The 22,497-nt window shown below is 41.1% G+C and overlaps 1 protein-coding gene across 8 annotated transcripts in view; it reads left to right on the top strand.

Annotated features, from left to right (window-relative positions):
* pou2f1b (POU class 2 homeobox 1b) overlaps positions 1–22,497 on the top strand; it is a 188,712-nt gene that overhangs the window by 46,383 nt on the left and 119,832 nt on the right. For all 8 annotated transcript variants that reach the window (XM_069888491.1, XM_069888489.1, XM_069888487.1 and 5 more), the window contains one exon: positions 10,547–10,612. In XM_069888491.1, the coding sequence (XP_069744592.1) occupies positions 10,547–10,612 (66 nt within the window). The remainder of the gene's footprint in view (positions 1–10,546; positions 10,613–22,497) is intronic.

Below are 22,497 nucleotides of genomic sequence, written 5' to 3'. Positions count from 1 at the left end.
CCAGCCTTTCAAAACACTTCATCACTGTTGATGTAAGTGCTACTGGTCGATAGTCATTAAGGCAGGTTACTACACTCTTCTTGGGTACCGGTATGATTAATGCCTGTTTGAAACTGGTGGGAAGAATGTTACTCTTCAATAACATTACTGAATATGCAATCTTAAATTTTGTCCTGTGCAGTGAGATGGGCAAAATTAATGAACTTGTTTTTAGGGATCCTCTTGGAAAGAGTGATCACAATATGATTGAGTTTCTCATGCAGAGGTTGCAATAGTTCAATCTAAAAACCAGTATGTTATGCCTACAATAGAGGAGGAGTTGCATAGCTTAGACTGGGAGTGCAGGCTATATGGTGGGACAGTTGAGGAGTGGTGGAACTTTCAAAGATTTGTTTCACAGTTATCAACAAAAATATATTCTAGTTAAAAGCAAGGATAGTAAGAACTGGAAGAGTCAGCCTTGTATGATCAAGGAAATAAGAGACATCAAACTAAAAGCTCAGGTTTACAAAGTCACCAAATGTATTGGGAAACTGGAAGATTGGGAAAACACAATGACTCACTCAGGAAGCTATAAAGAAAGGGAAGATGGATTATCAACGTAAAGTAGCACAAAATATAAAAACAAATTGTAAAAGTTTTTATGGTTGTATAAAGGGAAAAAGGATGCCTAAAATTAATGTAGGTCCCTTGGAAGATGAGAAGAAGGAATTAATATTGGATAATCTGGAAATGGCTGTGGCTTTGAATGACTATTTAGTGTTGATCTTCATAGTGAATGACAAGTCAAGTTAATGGACATGATGGGAGGTGAGGTTATGAATGTAGTTGCTATCACTGAAGAGGTAGCGCTAAACAAGTTAGTGGGCTAAAGGTATATAAAGAAATATCAGAAGTTATAAGTTGTGATAATTTACCAAAATTCCCTGGACTCTGGGCAGGTCCTGGTTGATTGGAAGATAGCAAATGTCACACAGGGGATCTTATAAAAGCATACAAGATTATGAAAGGGACAGATAACTTAGAGGCAGGAAAGTTGTTTTCACGGGTTGGTGAGACTAGAACTCTGATACAAAGCCTCAACATCCAGGGGAATAGATTTAGGATGGAGATGAGGGGGAACTGCTTTTCCCAGAGATGAATGAACCAGTGGATTACTCTTCCAAAGGAAACAAGTAGAACCCATATCATTAAATATGTTTAAAACATTTAGGTTTCTTTCATAGTCATGGGACTAAGGGTTATGGGGAATGGCGGGTAGGTGGAGCTGAGTCCACAGCCAGATCTTAATGAATGGCAGAGCAGTCTTGACAGTCCAACTGGGCTACTTCTATTTCGTACGATCTTGTTATCAAAGAAACTTGGGATCAGTTTGTTGCTTGAACCCGAAGAGTAATACAAAATGATTTAGATCATAGATTTGAATGATCTGAAACTAAAAATTTCAGGCCAAACTGAAATAAATGAAGTCCTTTCAGAAGTATATTGCTTTTCTTGTGGTTAGATGTAGTACATTCACATTTGTCAGAAGAAACTATTTGCATCCAATGCAGAAAAAGATTAGATTTTGTTGATGGCTAGCAGGCTGTTCATTAAAAATAGAGGTGTATGCAGACACATTTAATTTTCCCATCCCATCGCTGGACAGAAGGTCATTCATTAGCTATTGAGTTATGGTGCTGAATAAACTCAGGTTTTGTGTTTGGGGGGGGGGGAAAAATTGTGCCTGGCTTGCCACATGTAGCCCAAATTCACTTGAATTAGCCATATTGAATGGCACAACTGAATATCACTAAAATCATGTGTTTATTTTAACATTTAACAGATAAGTTGAATGTGATTTTAAATGTAATTTTAGTTTATTAAAGTTATGTCTGGTTTTTAATATTAATCAGAGATATTCAGAACAGCTGAAAAGAGTACTGTCAAGTCACTATTATCAGATTGCTCTGTGTAGTGGCAATGGTATAAGGATAAGGCCATCAGAATACAAGGAGCAAACAATAATTGTGATGTGAGGCATCCCCTGAGAAGTAAGAATGGTATGCCATTCCCTCCTCTTCTGGCATACCTGCTCCTCTATTCAATCAGATCACAGCTGATTTTATTTATCTCTGTGTCACTGTCCTACACCAGTTAGTTGGCTCTTAATCCTCTCAATATTCAAAATCGATTTCTCTCTTGAATACATCCAGCAGCGGAACTTACTTGAACCTCTTGGACAGCCAGATTCATTTATGGGAAGAAAATTCTTTCGTCTCCTTCCTGAAATATCAGACCCTTTTTGTGAGATTTTGGTGACAGGTTCTAGATACCTGAGCCGTGGGAAACATGGTCTCTATTCTACTGTATTAAGCCCTCAGGAATGTTGCAATGAGATCACCTTTCGTTCTTCTAAATATCGGCAGTGTGCAGGTCCAATCTGTTTAATCTCTCCTCTTATTGACAGCTGTTTGCTGAACTCCTGCCTTGGCTATGGAGACCAGAGCTACATACAGGAGTCCATTGCATGCAGCAATCCATACAGCAACCTGCTGGAGGAACTCAGTGGTCGAGCAGCATCAGTGGGAGAAAAAGAATGGTCCATGATTCAGTTCAGAATCCTTCATCAACTGAGTGCAGACGAGAGACAGCCAGTATAATGAGGACATGGCGACTGGGGTTGTACATAGTCCAGAAGGGGATTGGTGAAACTGCAAGGAGTGAAGGATGGGGAAGTGGAGGCCATTGATTGGCAGGTGCCAGACAAAGGGGGAGAGAAACAAGATTTCAAAAAAGGTGTTTAAGTGAAGGAAGATGAGTTTTACAGGGTGAAGTTGGGATGGTTAAAGGGGTGTGTTAAGAACAGACCAGTGCTGGAATTTGAAAAGGCATCAAGTTGATATGGTGATTTAATGGAAGCTGTTGGGGGAGAGTTGAAAGACAGAATGGGTCAGTTGGAACTTTGTGGTGGTGGGCTTCCTGTTGGTGAAATGTGGATGGAACTGGAGGTGACAAGACTGGGTGGGGGAAGAACAAATGTAGTTCAAGGCAAAATTCAACTTTCATACAAATAGGTTGTAGATTACCCAAGCAGAATGAGATTTTGTTCCTCTTGTTTATTTGGGGCCTCACATTGGCAGTTGAGAAGGATATGAACGAACAGGTTCATGTGGGAATGGGAAGGATAGTTGAAATGACAGGCAACTGGGAACTTGGAGTGGTCAGAAAGAGTGTCAATGGTCTAAAAAATGGTCCTCATGTCTACTCTTGGACTTTTGTGCTTTCACAACCATTCATTTGCTGTCTCACCATGGTCTTACAAAATTACAGCAAGATACATCTTCTCCTAATTCCCATCCTCTTGCATTAAAGGCCAAGATGCTGTGTGTCTTTTCAATTGCATGTTGTTCATTAACTTTGATTTGTGCAGAAGAATGTTGTGCACATCCAATGCCTTTTGTTTGCCATATGCATGCCATTGAATGAAATCTCTCTGATATCTCCTTATAACCCACATTGTCACCCAGTTTTTTCCCATCAGCAGGCTTGGGTACATGATATTTGCTCCCCTTGTCCAAATCATTGGATGTAGATTGGAAATAGCATTAATCCCACAACCTTACAACCTAAAAATAACCTCTTATTCTCAGTTTTCTATCTGCTAATCAATCCTCCATTCCATACAAAAGGTGAGAAAAAGTTTATCTTGGCAATCTATTTTTTTGAATATTTTATTTTTGATTTTTTTTTCAAAAATATATATAATAGCATTTTCAATATCACAATATATTAAACTTTCTTACAAACAACGAACAAAAACAAAAGTCTCTCCTTTCCATACATAATTAATTTGCAACCTTCAGAGAGAGAGAGAGTGAGATCACGTGCGCGCGACACACACACACACACACACACACACACACACACACACACACACACACACGCACCCCTTTTAAATATGTAGAATGCAATTGGAGAAACCACATTAAAATATATATAATAGTTGCATTTATAGTCCTTTTTCTTTTTTTTTGTTATTGTATCTGGACCCCTATGTGGTCCAGGTACAGCTGCCAGATCTTTATAAAAGTATCATATATATTCTAAATTATACGTGTGTGATTTTTTTTTCCCCCATGGGTATACAGCTGTTCATTTCTGCAGTCCATCATGTTATAAGTAGAGGGGAATCGGACTTCCAAGTGATCGCGATAATTTTTTTTGCTACACCCAGTGCTTTTTTATAAATGAGATTTGATATTTATTCAATTTTTTGCTTATTTCCTTAAAATTACCTAGTAGATATGGCTCTGGGTCACCCGTGAAAGACTGAGGAGAACAGTAAAAGACTGGCTGGTCCCCAACAGCGTGTATCAATACAGTACAGGTGGGTCTGGCGAGCAAACAATAGCTGGAGGACCAGAGAAGATACCTTTCTCCCCAAGCAGCCCGCTCTCATCTAGGATGGGGTGCGGCAACTGCGGAGGGGAGCACATTCCGAGGCAAGAGATGTGCCCGGCATACGGCCAGCAATGTAGGAGCTGTGGAAGACAGAACTATTACAGCAGGTGCTGCAGGTCCAGACAGCAGACCTCTGTGTGGTCCGGACCCAGGAGACCCATCAATCACCCGAAACCAGAACAGAGATGGAGTGACCCAGACGAATATCACATCGATGGAAAACCTACAGGTGGAACAGAAGGCACATTCTCCCCATAAAAAAAAACTTCCTCCATTGCAAAACCCAGACAGACCGATATTCCTTATCAAGCCAAACACAAAGAACCCAGCCACAGGCCCAGATGAAGACATGAGTGACACAGACAGGGGCCCCACAACCGCGAGCAAGAGAGACTCTCCAGATGAGTTGCCTCAAGCCTCCACCTCCATTGAGGGGTTCTACAAAAAGCACGCTGGGCATGTTTGCCAGCCAAACCCGAAGTACCAGGACAGAACTGGGTTGATGTATATATTTTGTATATTTGTTTATGGACTAGTAAATACAGGTATTTTATTGTGATGTGTGGGAGGATTGGCTCAAGAAAGGGAATGTAGAAGCCTGCTATCAGCTGTCGTACTCCCACTGCAATGGCACTGCAGCCTCCGTACCTACAAGGGCGCATGGTACAGGTGGAGGTACTGTGAGGTCACTAGAGTGGAGTACTCTGAAGAGAGCAGACAGCGAGCTGCAAGTTCTCTCTCCTTGCCATGTTGATGTGTTTGATTTATACTTAGTAAAGTTCATCGTTTGGTTCATTGCACCTGCTGGCTCAAGTCACTATTTTAGACACAATAATGAGTACCAAGGCAGGGGCTAAAGTCCTAAAAAAACATTATTTTTGCATTGTCCACCTCTAATGGTCCATTGTTATTTTTTGTTTTGTCCCAGCATTTGTGGGATCCATGTTTCAAAGAAGCTCACAGGGTTTTTCCCCTCTAATCCTCTCAATCCATTATTCTTATCAATTCTTGCATTGGTACATCTGCTGAAAATTTCCATATGATTGATCTTATCCATCAATCCTTTTCTGTCTGTGTCCCATATTTTTTGATTTTTTCTTCTAGACCCTTTAGCCTGTCTTTTGTTTTGTCCAGCTCAGCCTCTACTTGTCATTCATTCTGTTAAATCTTCTACAATTTCTTTAATTTCCAATATCTTTTCCAATATGTCTCTTATCACTGATTCAGCACTCATGAAACAAGTGCACAAAGTTTAATTTTGTTCAGGATGGTGACTATATCTTTGGCCGACCCTCACCCCCCCCCAAAAAAAAAACCCTGCTGGATTCAGTCTGTCCTAAGGCCCTCCTGAGCCGCTCCTCATCAGCCTTTCACTTGATGTTCCTGGCTGAGCTGCTGTTTCTTCAGTTTTTGTTTTTGGTTGCCTTGGTCGTTTAGCACTAGTTTTATCCATTTGATGATAAAATTCTGTTTTTTTAAAGCTTTCAAATCATCTTTTTTATACTTTTTATGGAGAGTTCTTTCAAAACACATCTGCTCAGATCCTCAGTATGGCCATGCCCCCCGCCCCATTTTGTTTAGTTTGATGTGGTAAAATTACCTTTTGTTTTGGTTCTCTTAAAAAGTTTTTTTTTAATGATGTAAATTTCCTCTATCCAAATGAACACTTTGAACATTTAAAGGCTTATTTAATTTTGGTGTTGGGAACAGCACCAAATAATCATCCCCCTGTAATCCAAAAATCTATTTGTCTCAACTTTGAATATGCTCACTGGCCTTGACATCCACTGCTCTCCAAGCTAGAGCATTCCAAATATTTAGAAACTTTGGTCAAAGATGTCCTATTTGGTCTGAAGTTGAAGGTCATTCTCCCTGGCAAATTATTATGTCGACTAACTTGTCATTTTTGTTGGAAAGTTGAGAATATTTTGAAACGAGTGAAATTTATTTAATATAGATGCATTTAGATAGGAAGTGTATGTTTATAATTTTTGTTAACTTCTTAGTTCATAAATGTAATTCTCTCATCAGTGGTAAATGTTGTACAATAGGATGGAATATCAAAAATACCAGAGCATTGTCTTGCACGCAGGTTACAATGCAGTGGGAATTTTTTGATACCTGGAGATCAGGGCATAAAATTAAGTGAAACTTGTCCATTTGTATTTTTCAAAAATATTTTGAATTGCACAATATTTGAGTGAAGTTCCTACCTCTTCCCATGACTCATACACTTTTCAACATGTATTTGAGATAGACTTGGTTTCTTCTTTTATCTATAGCTTCCTCCTACAGTCTGTTACAATTCATTTGCTGTGGAGTATAGGAGAAAGCTATGATTCAAATTGACTGTGAGCTTTTGAATGTATAAAATGTAAGGCTAAAAGTGTCTGGACCAGACCTGGCTATGTCTTTGATAACCAGTGTGAATTAGGTGGCTTGAAATGTTTGCAGATATTTTCAACTTCTCTCTACAATGGTTCGTTCCCACTTGCTAAAATGAAATCCATGATACAGGTGTCAAAGAAGAGCAAGTCTATCATAGTAAAAAGTGCTTTGAGAGGTTGGTGGGAGCAGATCAACCCCTGTTGACTCAGACCCACTCATTCGTCTATCATCACAACAGGTCAACGGTAGACACCATCTTGCTGGGCCCGCCACTCTGTGTAGATCACCTGGACTATAACACCAGCGTGAGATTGTTCATAGCCATTGTACCAGCAAAACCTATGAAGGACCTAAGGATTTGGGGGTCTTCTTTCCTATACAAGTGGATCCTTGGCTTCGTCAGTGATAGATTGGCAAAATCATTACCTCCTTGCTGGCCATCAACAGAGACATTCCAAGGCTGTGTGCTAGTCTCCCACTTTGACTGCCTAGCCAAGTTCTGCGCCGACTCAGTATATAAATTTACTGATGATCCCATCATTGTTGACCGAATAATGGAATAGAGGAGTCAGAATGCAGGGTGGAAATCTAGAATCTGATTAGGTGGTGCCAAATCAACAATCTTACTCTCAAGGTTACCAAGACCAAGGAACATTGATGACTTTTGGAAAGAGAGGCCAACGGACCACACACCTATCCACATTGATGGGATGGAGGTGGAGAGGATTTGTGCCTTTCAAGTTCCTGGGAATACATATATCAGAAGATCTCTCCTGGAGCCAGCACATTGAGGCAGTCAGAAGAAGGCACACCAATGCTTTTATCTTTCAAGGATTTTAAGGAGTTCTGGCATTTTCTCATACTCCTACTGTATCAAACTTTTATGCTGTGAAAAGTATATTGACTCATTGCATCATGGCCTGGTTTGGTAATTCCAATGCCCAACAATACAAAAGTGTACAGATGATAGCAAACATAGCCAAGTCCATCACTGGCTCAGACCTTCCATCCATCGAAAGCATCTATGTGAGATGCTGCATCAACAAAGCAGCCAACATCATAAAAGTTCCCCATCACCCTGGTCAAGACACCTTCTGACTGCTACTTTCAGGAAGAGTGTGCAAAAGCTGGAAGTTAATTACGTCTGTATTCAAGAATAGTTCCCCCCCCACCCGAAGGACTAGCAGGCTCTAAGAATACTTGCTATAGCTGAGCGAAGGTGCTCAGCAAGACAATCTCCCAATTTTCATCCAGTCTCTCTGATATAGAGAAGGGAGTACTGACCAGATCTAGTAAATCCATCCTGTGAATACACAAGTGAAATGTTGCTTCACTTAAAAGACCTGTTTGGGGCCCCGGATCAGGTGAAGGAGGAGGTGTGGGCACAAGTGTTACACCTCCTGTGGCCACAAGGAAAAGTGCTGGGGTTGGGGGGTGATTGGTGGGGAGGGATGAGTGCATGAGAGAGTCATGAAGGGAGCTTCGCTGAACACCACCTCCCCATCTGCTACAGTAATAGAGACCTCCCAGTAGTCGACCAGTTCTGTGTCACAATCCCATACTCACATGTCTATCCATGGCCTTATACACTGTCCCAGCAAGACCACCTTCAAATTGGAAGAACACCTTATTTTCAGGCACACTCCAGCTGGATAGCATTAAAATTGACCTTTCTGGTTTTTGTTAATCTGCTTCCTCTACCCCCTCCCCCCTTCCCTTCCCCATTCTAGTTCTTATCCCTCCCTTCACCTAGCCATCCCTCCTTTCCTTGATCTCTGCTGTCCCCTCCCTCCCTCCCTTCTCCACCTATCACCTGCCTTGTGACCACCCCTTCCCCCACTCGATTCTTGTTTGGATGCCTACCAACATTTTTCCATACCTTGATGCAGGGCTCAAGCCCGAAACGTTGTTATATATTACCATTGCTATATAAAGATGTTATGGATCACGGACAATTTTATTTCTGACCAGGGACAGTGACTGACTACGCAGTGGGAGAAAGGAGCGCACACTATGTGGAACCCCAGAGCAGTGAGCTGGGAGACTGAACAGCTGTGTGGAGCACGAGAGCTGCATGCTGAAGCCAGTGGGCTCGCTGAGAGCACGCCCGCTGCTGTCCACCCCTCTCATTCAATCAGGAGTCCCAAAATATGCCTTGTGGCAGTTAAACTGTCCAGCATGCTAAGGAATGGATTAACTGTGTTCCCCCAGCAGCTCTAGCTAAAAGGCAAGAGGTTGAGCAGCTCTGTTCCTGGGTGCCTGCACTGCTGTTCTGACAGCAGATTTTACACTCTGATTCCCACAGTGTGTGTCTGACCTATGCTTCTCCAGTCCCCTTTCAAGAAAAGGACTTTCTATGAAAAAAGTCTCTTTTATAATCCAAGGCAGGGTTTTGGCAGAGAAGACTTTGTGTGGCAGAAGGTCACCTTGTGCAACCCCAAAGAGGGCTTTTGAGGTGCGGATTTCATACTAGTGACTAGGAGACCACTGTGAGAAACTCCCTTGTGAGAAAACTGAAGGTGGTCGTTAACACACGAAAAACTAGGGAAAATCTCCTATATTCACCTGCCAAAGTCATAAGTCTGTTCAGTGACAACAATCGTCTCTCTCCACGTTCAACTCAAAGACCTGTGCACAACTGAACTAAGACATTAGATCCTGGAGACTACATCCTGTAGACTGTTCTTTTGACTGACTTATGTGACGAGACTTTGGGGTATTTGGACTTAGACTGTAATGGTCTGAGTATTTTTTCACATATACACTATAAATATCCATTGTTAGTACATAGTTGCCATAAAGGCTTATGTTTGGGTGTTGAGTTTATTGAGATAATTATATTATTGACAATTGTTAATAAATTTTGAGTTAAACTTAACTCATCTGTTTATGCATGTTGAGGGGCAGCAACAAAAGTCTCTGATCTGCTGTTTCTCCAGCTTTGTGTGTTTTAAAAAGTCTCCCCATTCATTTCACAATTATCTGAATTTATGATTGATTTACTAAATTAATTGCTTAGTTTTTAAATAGTTTTTGCTGGCTAAACTGCAGAAACTTTATACATTGAGTTCTTTGGCATTTCGGCTCATAATGAAGCCTATGCATGAGCTTAATGGCTTTTATTGCTGAAACTGCCATTTTTCTACTGGCAGAATCTCAGACGTGCTGGGATTCTGTTTTTGACGAAAACAAGTGAAAACTAGAAAATGTATTACTACACTGTAAACCAACTTACAGAAATGTTAAATATATATAGGGTCCTTAAGTTTGATGTGGCATAATGTTTTAATTTCAATAGAACTTGCAATGAGGGCAGCAAATTTTTGTTTTTACTGGTTTCATCGAGATTTTTTAAGGGTGGGATGGTTAGCGTAGCAGTTACAGCGCCAGTGACTCAGGTTCAAATCATTTATTGTTTGTAAGGAGTTTGTAAATTTTCAATGTGTCTGTATGGGTTTGTCCCACCCTGAGAAAACGTACGGGGATTATGGGATAATTAGGGTATATGGGCAGAATGGGCTCCTGGGCTGTGCTGAATGTCTAAATTTAAATTTAAAGATTTCTTAACACCTTCCTGGAGAAAGAAGTTAAGCAAATAAGGTAGGCACTCCTGAATTACAAATGTGGTGGATGGAGGTAGAGGAGAGCAAAAGTTGTTATGAATAACTGGAATGAATTTTGTCTTTCATTCTTCCTGTTCTTCTGCTTTGCATAGAATCAAGAATGAGCAATCCGTCAGAATCTATCAAGCCTTCCTTGGATGGCAATGAAGGGAGCGCAGGTAGGGACTGTTTTAAGCCATTAGGTGATCATTGAGTTTTTTAATTCTTGAAGAATAATGCATGATGCATTTTTATATAAATGTAATTTCTTTGTAATTATTCTGCTTTACATTGTTTTTAATGTGGTCTGTATGCAAAACTGAAAAGTTTTCTAACTGATGACATTTATATAAATAACTTGGATAAGTATGTAGGGGATGTGATTAGTAAGTTTGCAGACAATAAAAAATGTTGGAGAAATAGATACAACAAGGTTGTCTCAGGATAAAACAAGATTTAGATTGGACTGCAAATTGAGAGGAGCAGGAAGACAGGACACAATACAGTAGTACATTGGCAGGATCAGGTCCTATGGCTCATTATGTCTGTGTTGACCATTATTCCATTTGAAACTAATCTCATATACCTTCGCATGGTCCATGTTCCTTCATCTCTAACCTGCTCGCACTGTGTTTATAAATAAAAAATGACTTGCTGATCTCCTTCCATGCCCCTCAGAATTTTCTGTACAGGTGCCTAACCTTTTACCTGGGTTTCCAAACACAGCCAACCTCCAAAAACTGGCACTTTTTTTGGTAATGAAAATGCCCAAAAGCCTCTCCTAGCTCTCACCCCGCCTGGCCTGGATGTAGGTCGGTCGTCCCCCTCCCTCCTCAGCCATCGGTCAGTCGCCACCCCCCTCCTTCATGGCTGGCGGTCACACACCACCCCTCCCTCCCCCCCGGCCGTCAGTCTGTCAGTCACCTCCCAGTGTGGCAGCAGGGGTGCAGTGCTGCTAGGCCTGGAGCTCACTCAGGGTGGCAGCTCGTAATAGCTCAATGCGGGAGCAATGACCATCTTCATTACCCATAATCACCCAAGCAGCTGGAAACGCTCTGTCATTGTCAGAGCAGTTCCAGCTGTGTGGGGGATTATGGTTAAGGAAGACGGCCATTGATCCTACCTTGAGCCAGCTGCTGCCCGCTTTTTTCCTACCGTGTGCTGGGAGCCGTGAGTCACCTTTCCACCAAAGGTAAGAGAGGGCGCCCACAGGGATGACGGGACTGGGGTTCTTTCTCTGAAAGTGGAGAATTTATTACAGGAAATTAACATTACTTTAGTATAATATCATCTACCAGGAAAAGTGCCAGTTTTCAGAATTCCAGATAAAAGGTTAGGCACCTGTAGCAGAGACCTCAGGATTATTCATGTACATCAGATCCTCCCTTAACTTTGTTATACGTCTTAGAAAGTGCTACTTTAAGTGAAATGTTGTTAAACGAAACCAATTTTACCATAGGCTCTGATAAAAACAAGAGGCTCCCATGGTTTATTTCTGGTCACAAAAACTTCACCAAACACTTCTAATATTAAGGATTGAAATAAATGTGTGCTGTACAGATATTTAAGAAGGATTAATAAAACTAATAAAAATTATTTTATCAATTTTGATGAATCAGTGAAGGTCAGCTGGTATGGGGAGGGAGGCTACTGGGATTCCACACTGATCATTATCATTTTAGGCCAGAGAGCTAGCTTGACCATCATCGTCGCAGAAGCTGAGGGTGGGAGTGTTGCAGGAAATTTCTGAGGGGTCTGCTGTTGCCTCATTTTGTGGTGGAGTGGGAGGTGGTGATGGTGCTCGAACTTCTTGATAAGCTGGGTTTAAAAAAAAAGCATGGCCAAGGTTTGTTTTGCATTTTTCTTGTGTTTGTTTAATTCCTTGTAGCAGTTGTATCTATTCATTATCATCCTGTTTGCTTCTGTACTTCTCTCTCTTTGAGCATCTTCCTCAGTGAAAATGGTCATAGCTTTATCTAAAACTAGAAAGCCCCAGACTTCAATTTAGTTGTTAAAATTCGTGGTGCTTCTGCCTCCTCCGTTTCATCATCTTCCTCAGCACATTGGTGTTCCATCTTCAGGAAGTTTTCAGATAATTCTTTACCATGTGATTCAAGAAACTCTGCTACATCTTCATTTAGTTCATTAAATCCAACCGTGTGTGTCAACAATAATCTTCTGATGAGCATTTTATATTGGCTCCTCAAAACCCAGGAAGCCTGCAATACACTCTGGATAGATTTTTATGCCAGACAAGATTGATTGTGGTTGTTTTTACTTCCTCCATCCCTCTGTAAAATTGCCATAACCATGCTAAAATTTCCTTACTGGTAGCTTAGTTTCACCATCAAAGAAAGTAATCAGTTGCTTAAAGGTGCACCGTGAATGGCAGGCTTTGAAGATAGCAATAACCCCCGATCCATAGGTTGAATCAAGCTGGTTGTGTTTAGAGGCAGATAAGCTACTTAAACATTATCTATCAGATCATCCAGGATTACATGGGGCATTGTCCAGAAGAAGCAAGGCTCCATTTTCAATGTTCTTAGCCTACCAATATTCTTTGACAGCTGGGCAGAAATACAAAGAAAACCAATCTTGGATCCTGTTCTGGGTGACCCACACCTTCTTACTTGATCGCCATATAGCAGGAAGATGCTTTCATAGCTCTTGGCATTCCAGCATGATAAACAGCCAGTGGCTTGAGGTTGAAATCTCCTGAGGCATTACCACCAAGTAGGAATGTCAAATGATCTTTCGCTGCCTTAAATCCTGGGGTGCAGTTTTCTCTTCTTTAGAAAAGTAAGTTCATTTTGGCATTCGCTTCCAAAAAAGGCCTGTCTCATCTACGTTAAAAATTTCCTTCATCAATAATTTTCTTCAGTAAAGCTGGGTAAGCAGCTGCAGCTTCGTTGGCATTAGCGAACTCGCCTGTATGTTATGCAATTGTGAGCGATTCTCAAAACAGTCAAACCAACCACTACTTCCCACAAAGGTTTCTCTTTCATCACTTTGTTCTTCAAATAAGCAAAGATTTATATGGCCATTGATGAACATGGAGAGTTACGTTGATGTGTGTCTTTCATCTGGATTTCCAAAAGTCTTTCCATATTTTCCATTATGCTGTTTCTGCTCCAAGTTAATTTTGTAGCAGCTAAAGGTGTTACACTTCCAGCACTACTTTTAATCTTTTCGACATTACTGCGAATTGTTCGTCCGGTCGTTGGTTGCAGACTAAGCAAAAATTGAAAGAGGCAGAACCTACCAGTATTCAGTTCAAACTCAAACAATAACAAAGCGTGGCGCAGAATCTTATTATTTATTTCTTTCTTTTCTTATCAGCATTATTCTGTAACAATGTTATTTCAAAGACTTACTGTACAGGGACACCATGAGTTGCAATCCATAGCTCCTTGAAAATGGCACATTGGGCCAATTGAGTGGTGAGAAAGGGATTTAATATGCTTTTATATTTATAGGCAAAGGTATTGAGTACAAGGATTACAAAATGAAACATTGGTTAGCCTGCTGTTCAAATGTTGTGCATAATTCTGCTAGCATGCCGCAGGTCGAGGAGTGATTTTTTAAAAAATTATGATGGGCAAAAATAGGCTGAATCTATTTTCCAGGGCAGGCAGAGGAGTCCAAACTAGAGGGTATAAGCTTAAAGTGAGGAGAAAGAAATTTAAAGGAGTCGCGAGGAAAATTTCTTTGTACAGAGGGAATAAACTGACAAAGGTGATAATGGAGGCAGACACAATTACATTTAAGAGGTGTTCAAACAGGTGCATAGACAGGAAAGGCTGAGAGGAATGCGGGCCTAATGGAGGCAAATGGGATTAGCATAGGTAAGCATTAATAGTTGGCATTGAAGAGGTGGGCTGTTAGGACCTAATGCATGTGTATTTCTATGATTTGATGAATCCACAAACAAATATTTAGAAATCAAGATTGTTCAACATCTGCCCCATCACAGCCCATTACCCATAATTGCTTTAATGTCAACAGGTCCCCATACACACAAGAAACAAATCAAGGGCCACAGGGGCCTTGAAAATATACATTGTAATATCCAAAAATAGGTGATTTTAAAGTGTGTTTGTGTCAACAGAAGCAATAATGAATAGTTCAGAAAGTCTGTGAGTCTTGGCACCACATATAGGTGCCAGATAAAAGAGTTTCACAAAAGTTCAAATTTAATAAAATAAACTAAGAATCTGATTTTAAAAATTATATTTAAAAAAAATGTAAAGACCAGAGAGCATTTGACTTCTTGAGCTTACTCCATCATTAAAGAAGACTATGGCTGAGATTTTTAACCTCACTTGCCTGAAATATAGAACGTGCTACAGATTAGATTTTCATCTACATTGTAATTACTTGTATATGTTTTTTTAAAATTTATTTTTCTATTTTTTTAATTTTTTTTAATATAAAGCACTTTTTTCCCCCCATATCATTTTGAGTATTGATACTGCAGCCACCTTACACTACGAAGAATTTAGCTTGGGCGATGGAATTAAATAACAAAACAAATACTGGTAGAAACAGCAGCTTTAAAATTACCCCCAGCCCCCCCAACCCAGAACCCCGAAGGTCCAAGAGACTAAGGAAAACCCGCCAGATCCTGGACTTATGAACTTACCCGGGGGGAGTGGGGGGGGGGGGGGAGTGGCCAAATGTGGGTGAATCTAGTGATATGCCATTACATCACTAGGTCACCAGGGGCCACCGTCTGATGACCCTGTATAAAAAGCCGATCCGAGCTGCACAGAGGCAAGACCTAGCTGTATATCTTTTTCTTTGGCTTGGCTTCGCGGACGAAGATTTATGGAGGGGGTAAAAAGTCCACGTCAGCTGCAGGCTCGTTTGTGGCTGACAAGTCCGATGCGGGACAGGCAGACACGATTGCAGCGGTTGCAAGGGAAAATTGGTTGGTTGGGGTTGGGTGTTGGGTTTTTCCTCCTTTGCCTTTTGTCAGTGAGGTGGGTTCTGCGGTCTTCTTCAAAGGAGGTTGCTGCCCGCCAAACTGTGAGGCGCCAAGATGCACGGTTTGAGGCGTTATCAGCCCACTGGCGGTGGTCAATGTGGCAGGCACCAAGAGATTTCTTTAGGCAGTCCTTGTACCTTTTCTTTGGTGCACCTCTGTCACGGTGGCCAGTGGAGAGCTCGCCATATAACATGATCTTGGGAAGGCGATGGTCCTCCATTCTGGAGACGTGACCCATCCAGCGCAGCTGGATCTTCAGCAGCGTGGACTCGATGCTGTCGACCTCTGCCATCTCGAGTACTTCGACGTTAGGGATGAAAGCGCTCCAATGGATGTTGAGGATGGAGCGGAGACAACGCTGGTGGAAGCGTTCTAGGAGCCGTAGGTGGTGCCGGTAGAGGACCCATGATTCGGAGCCGAACAGGAGTGTGGGTATGACAACGGCTCTGTATACGCTTATCTTTGTGAGGTTTTTCAGTTGGTTGTTTTTCCAGACTCTTTTGTGTAGTCTTCCAAAGGCGCTACTTGCCTTGGCGAGTCTGTTGTCTATCTCATTGTCGATCCTTGCATCTGATGAAATGGTGCAGCCGAGATAGGTAAACTGGTTGACCGTTTTGAGTTTTGTGTGCCCGATGGAGATGTGGGGGGGGCTGGTAGTCATGGTGGGGAGCTGGCTGATGGAGGACCTCAGTTTTCTTCAGGCTGACTTCCAGGCCAAACATTTTGGCAGTTTCCGCAAAGCAGGACGTCAAGCGCTGAAGAGCTGGCTCTGAATGGGCAACTAAAGCGGCATCGTCTGCAAAGAGTAGTTCACGGACAAGTTTCTCTTGTGTCTTGGTGTGAGCTTGCAGGCGCCTCAGATTGAAGAGACTGCCATCCGTGTGGTACCGGATGTAAACAGCGTCTTCATTGTTGGGGTCTTTCATGGCTTGGTTCAGCATCATGCTGAAGAAGATTGAAAAGAGGGTTGGTGCGAGAACACAGCCTTGCTTCACGCCATTGTTAATGGAGAAGGGTTCAGAGAGCTCATTGCTGTATCTGACCCGACCTTGTTGGTTTTCGTGCAGTTGGATAATCATGTTGAGGAACTTTGGGGGACATCCGATGCGCTCTAGTATTTGCCAAAGCCCTTTCCTGCTCACGGTGTCGAAGGCTTTGGTGAGGTCAACAAAGGTGATGTAGAGTCCTTTGTTTTGTTCTCTGCACTTTTCTTGGAGCTGTCTGAGGGCAAAGACCATGTCAGTGGTTCCTCTGTTTGCGCGAAAGCCGCACTGTGATTCTGGGAGAATATTCTCGGCGACACTAGGTATTATTCTATTTAGTAGAATCCTAGCGAAGATTTTGCCTGCAATGGAGAGCAACGTGATTCCCCTGTAGTTTGAGCAGTCTGATTTCTCGCCTTTGTTTTTGTACAGGGTGATGATGGTGGCATCACGAAGATCCTGAGGCAGTTTACCTTGGTCCCAACAAAGCTTGAAAAACTCATGCAGTTTGGCATGCAGAGTTTTGCCGCCAGCCTTCCAGACTATTAAACCCTGGATTTAACCTTCACGATGCTTCGTGTGGTTGATGTCGGTCTCAGAATCATTTATTGCCAGCTGTACGGAAAAACTGTTTTGTGTAGACAGTCACTGCCATCGGCTGCTCTGCACCCACTGAAATTGTATATGCTTTTCTGAATACAAATGAAACAGTCATATTTGTGATTTCCAGTTAGCTTCAGAATAAGATTTGTTTACTATTGATATTGAAGCCAAAGCGCTTGGAACCGGAAATATAAGAAGAAAATGTTGGAACGAGAGATTCAATGGTTCTCAACCTTTTTCTTTCCACTCACATCCCATTTTAAGCGATCCCTATGCCATTGGTTCTCTGTGATTAGTAAGGGGTGCCTTAAGGTGGGATGTGAGTGGGAAGAGAAGGTTGAGAATCACTGCTCTCGACCCAAATGTTACTGAAATATTTTGCTTGAGAAAAATTGTCATTGGTCCATTTCCTTTGAAATTATGAAACCCTGCACGTAATGAGTCAATTAGGTATGAATAAAACAGTGGTTTTCAAATTTTCTTTCCACCCATATACCACCTTAAGCAATCTCTTACTAATCATAGAGCATCTATAGCATAGGGAATACTTAAAGTGGTATGTGAATGGAAAGAAAAAGGTTGAGAACCACTGAGTTACATGATAATAAAAACAGAACATTTCTGTCCAGCCTTTTCTGAACCTGGTAGTTATGTTCAGGTGCATATTTTGCTTTAACAATTTGCAGTTCAGTTCAATTAATCTACAATACTGTGTTCTTTTTTTTTGTCCGCTTTATATATTTTGATTGTTTAGTTCTGTTTGGTGCACCTGGTTTAAAGTAGTCATGTTAAAAAGTCAAGAAGGCCTTTAAGTTTTGCTTGAATGAAAGAATGAATGAAGAGTTTATTGTCATAAACAATGAAAGTCGTTGCTTTTAAGCCATATAAAATAGATTAACAATAATTTAAGTATAATTAACACCAAGATGAATAAAAGATAATAAATATAAAAGGGAAAATAAACAGGTAATATTCTTAATTGGTTAGTACTGCAAAAACTGGTGTGCGAGTAATGCAGACAGATCATTAGTGAACTTGGAATAGTACTTAGGTTAGAGTAGTACGGAGGGTTCAAGAGTCTGATAATTGTTGGGGGGGAAATTGTTCTTGAACCTAGATGTGCTGGTATTAAAGGTTGTCTACCTTCTGCCTGAAGGTGGAAGAGAGAAGAGAGCATGTCCAGGTTGATGAGCTTTTATGATATTGGCTGGCTGGCTTGATGCAGCGCCTCACTAGACGTCTTCAATGGATAGGCTAATCATTGCTGATCAACACAGTATGCTTCCCAAAGTTGCTCTCTGCCAATTGATTTTATTTCAGTTCTGTACCTGTTTCCTGCTGCCCAAGACTATACTCCTTCAAAGGGCCATTACTTAGCATGTTTTTCTTAGTTGAACTGACATGTTTTGCATTTGAAGTGTATGAAGTACAATGTATCAAGCCTGCAAATTTATGTACTTAATCTCGAATGTGTATTAATAGGTCCATTGCGGCAAACTTTCATAATGCCTCAAAGGATCAAGGGGGCATTGAGCACAGAGATGTAGCTTGATTGGGCATATATGAACTGGGTATGGAATGCATAAAGTTTGAAATAAAAACAAAAAATACAGGGGAAAAACAGCATCTGTGGATATAAATGAAATTAATGCTTCAGATTAGTGACCTATCGTCAGAACAATATGGTCAGAGCAACTTTCAAAGGAGTGTTGCATATGAAATTGTATCATTTAATGTATGACTGACATGGCAGTTGCACCAGTACTGTTTTTGCATGTTTAGATTTCTGCAATAACACTCAAATTCAATAATTATCGCTCAGCCCAAAGTGCATTTTTAAATGCCCAATACTGAAATACAATTGAATTTGTCGGCCAATCAAAAACATTAAAAAAAAATTAAAATTCTTTTAGATGTAGCACAATAACAGACTCTTTGGTTCAAGAGCCCATGCATCCAATTAACCTACAGCCCCCATGTTTTTGAAAGGTGGGAGGAAATGCATGCAGACAGGGGAGAACATACAAACTCGTTGCAGACAATGTCAAATTCACTGGTGCTGTAATAGTGTTTCACCAACCACTACTCTTAACAGGCTTCCACTGCCTGGGCTTACCAAACGATGAGCCTGTGCAGGTTTGAATTGCTTGTAGGTTAAAAGATTAGGCTTAAAATTTAAAAAGTACAGAAGAAATTTGAAATACTTACTTGCAGTATTTCCCAAGACTCAGACATGTTCAAAAGATATGAATTAGTGAAGCATCTCCATTGTTGCATCTGTCACAATGAGGAGATACATTTACCTAAAAGCGAGTTAATTTAACTTTGGACATATGGACGCTATGTACTACTTTAAATTGTAGGAGGGAGTGGCAAGCACATAAAGATGTGGCATTAACCAATTTATAAATTACATTCCAAGTTTCTTCAGATATTGAACTATGGGTCCTGTTCCCAGGCTTTTTAAATTTTATCCAAAGGATATTGAACCATTATAAAAAGGATTCAAATTAAAAATTGAAATCAAAGCTCTTGGGATTGGCATGTAATTGAGATTGCAAAAAATCTCTCATCAGTAAATAATGAAAAAAATGAGTATTTAGTAAACAATTTTTAAATGACAGATCTTTAAAACATTTAATGCCTAATCTATACCATTCTTTAAAAGCAATGTCAATCATAGAAGGTTTAAGGGAATAGAAAAATAGGACTCGAAAGAGAAAATCTCAGTAGACCAAAATGTTTTCTAAACTGTATCCAGTGTTACAAGCCCAGAGAACTCCAAAAACTAGCACCAATAGAAATGGTTACTTAAGCAAAAATGTTTTAAATTCTCTTCATCCATAATAAAAAGATCAATATTTAACTTGTTCTTCTTTGGCTTGGCTTCGCGGACGAAGATTTATGGAGGGGGTAAAAGGTCCACGTCAGCTGCAGGCTCGTTTGTGGCTGACAAGTCCGATGCGGGACAGGCAGACACGATTGCAGCGGTTGCAGGGGAAAATTGGTGGGTTGGGGTTGGGTGTTGGGTTTTTCCTCCTTTGCCTTTTGTCAGTGAGGTAGGCTCTGCGGTCTTCTTCAAAGGAGGTTGCTGCCCGCCAAACTGTGAGGCGCCAAGATGCACGGTTTGAGGCGTTATCAGCCCACTGGCGGTGGTCAATGTGGCAGGCACCAAGAGATTTCTTTAGGCAGTCCTTGTACCTTTTCTTTGGTGCACCTCTGTCACGGTGGCCAGTGGAGAGCTCGCCATATAACACGATCTTGGGAAGGCGATGGTCCTCCATTCTGGAGACGTGACCCATCCAGCGCAGCTGGATCTTCAGCAGCGTGGACTCGATGCTGTCGACCTCTGCCATCTCGAGTACTTCGACGTTAGGGATGTAAGCGCTCCAATGGATGTTGAGGATGGAGCGGAGACAACGCTGGTGGAAGCGTTCTAGGAGCCGTAGGTGGTGCCGGTAGAGGACCCATGATTCGGAGCCGAACAGGAGTGTGGGTATGACAACGGCTCTGTATACGCTTATCTTTGTGAGGTTTTTCAGTTGGTTGTTTTTCCAGACTCTTTTGTGTAGTCTTCCAAAGGCGCTATTTGCCTTGGCGAGTCTGTTGTCTATCTCATTGTCGATCCTTGCATCTGATGAAATGGTGCAGCCGAGATAGGTAAACTGGTTGACCGTTTTGAGTTTTGTGTGCCCGATGGAGATGTGGGGGGGCTGGTAATCATGGTGGGGAGCTGGCTGATGGAGGACCTCAGTTTTCTTCAGGCTGACTTCCAGGCCAAACATTTTGGCAGTTTCCGCAAAGCAGGACGTCAAGCGCTGAAGAGCTGACTCTGAATGGGCAACTAAAGCGGCATCGTCTGCAAAGAGTAGTTCACGGACAAGTTTCTCTTGTGTCTTGGTGTGAGCTTGCAGGCGCCTCAGATTGAAGAGACTGCCATCCGTGCGGTACCGGATGTAAACAGCGTCTTCATTGTTGGGGTCTTTCATGGCTTGGTTCAGCATCATGCTGAAGAAGATTGAAAAGAGGGTTGGTGCCAGAACACAGCCTTGCTTCACGCCATTGTTAATGGAGAAGGGTTCAGAGAGCTCATTGCTGTATCTGACCCAACCTTGTTGGTTTTCGTGCAGTTGGATAATCATGTTGAGGAACTTTGGGGGACATCCGATGCGCTCTAGTATTTGCCAAAGCCCTTTCCTGCTCACGGTGTCGAAGGCTTTGGTGAGGTCAACAAAGGTGATGTAGAGTCCTTTGTTTTGTTCTCTGCATTTTTCTTGGAGCTGTCTGAGGGCAAAGACCATGTCAGTAGTTACTATTAACTTAATCCCCTTCTAATTTTAAGCGCATGTGTATATGTTCAGGAAAGTTCTTTGTTTCACTGTCCAATCATTCACTTTTCACTTCTCCAAGTTCACTGGTATCAGGCAATTTTTCATACTGTGCTCAAAATTTAACATTTACGATCTTGACCAGGCTCTAGTACTTTAACTTAAATTGTTACAGCTCAGGAAGGTTCTTGATGGTTTCAGAGAGAATTGTTTGTTGGACATACACAAACTGATCTTCTTCAATCAGCCACTTCAGTGTCTTGCTGAAGAAACTTGACCCTTTTGAGTTTTTCCAACAGATAACCTCTTCTTCCAGGTTACCACAGAATTCTTATTTTTCACTTATTTCAGGAGAAACGCATTAACCAGCCACATCTTCTTGTAATTGACTAAATGTCTTAGAATAGACTGATATTAGATCTCCAAACCTGTCTTGAAATGTGTACCTTAAGGTATATTTTATTCCATAATTGTATTAGCTTATTGCATAACATCAGATCCTGATGTGAGAATCCGAGAGGAGAAATAATAGGAAATTTTGAAACACAATTAGATTCCAAAGAGACCCACAAACTTCACAGTTAATATAGTATGACTAAAATATAATATTTTGTATTTTGACTGCATTGTTTGGTATTGTTGGATAGAGAGGCATAACTTTAATGGCACCTGATTTATGTATTAGGTTTTAGTTATCTTATGGCTAGGCAGACTGTGTTGCTTAAATGGAAGGATGGTGCTCCACCTACCCATGCTCAATGGTTACATGATGTTATGTCATGTTTAAATTAAGAGAATATTCAATGCTCAATATCCAATTTGAATTTAAATTTTCAAACTCTGTAGCGGCCCTTTTTGAATTACTTTCAAAATCTCTGATTGGGTATTAATGCAGGGGTCATTTATACTCGGACGGGATTCTTTTGTCTCTCTGCCAAACAGCTTTGGTTTTGGTCATGGGATTAGATTATTTTTTATATAATAAAATATTACTATATTTTGTTTGATCAAGAATGCAGGGTACTATGGATGAAATAATGTGATATGAGACTATTGTACTCTGTACTTTTCTATTTTTTAACTGTATTTTTTTTGATTTGGACTTCTAACAAAAATATTGTAAAAGAAAGAATTGCTTGTAGGTTGGGGCTGGTGGCAGCTTA

The sequence above is a fragment of the Narcine bancroftii genome, chromosome 7 (assembly GCF_036971445.1).
Source record: "Narcine bancroftii isolate sNarBan1 chromosome 7, sNarBan1.hap1, whole genome shotgun sequence".
Taxonomy (NCBI): domain Eukaryota; kingdom Metazoa; phylum Chordata; class Chondrichthyes; order Torpediniformes; family Narcinidae; genus Narcine; species Narcine bancroftii.
Note: the sequence above shows the minus strand (reverse complement) of the source record. Positions and strands in the feature narration are given on the sequence as shown.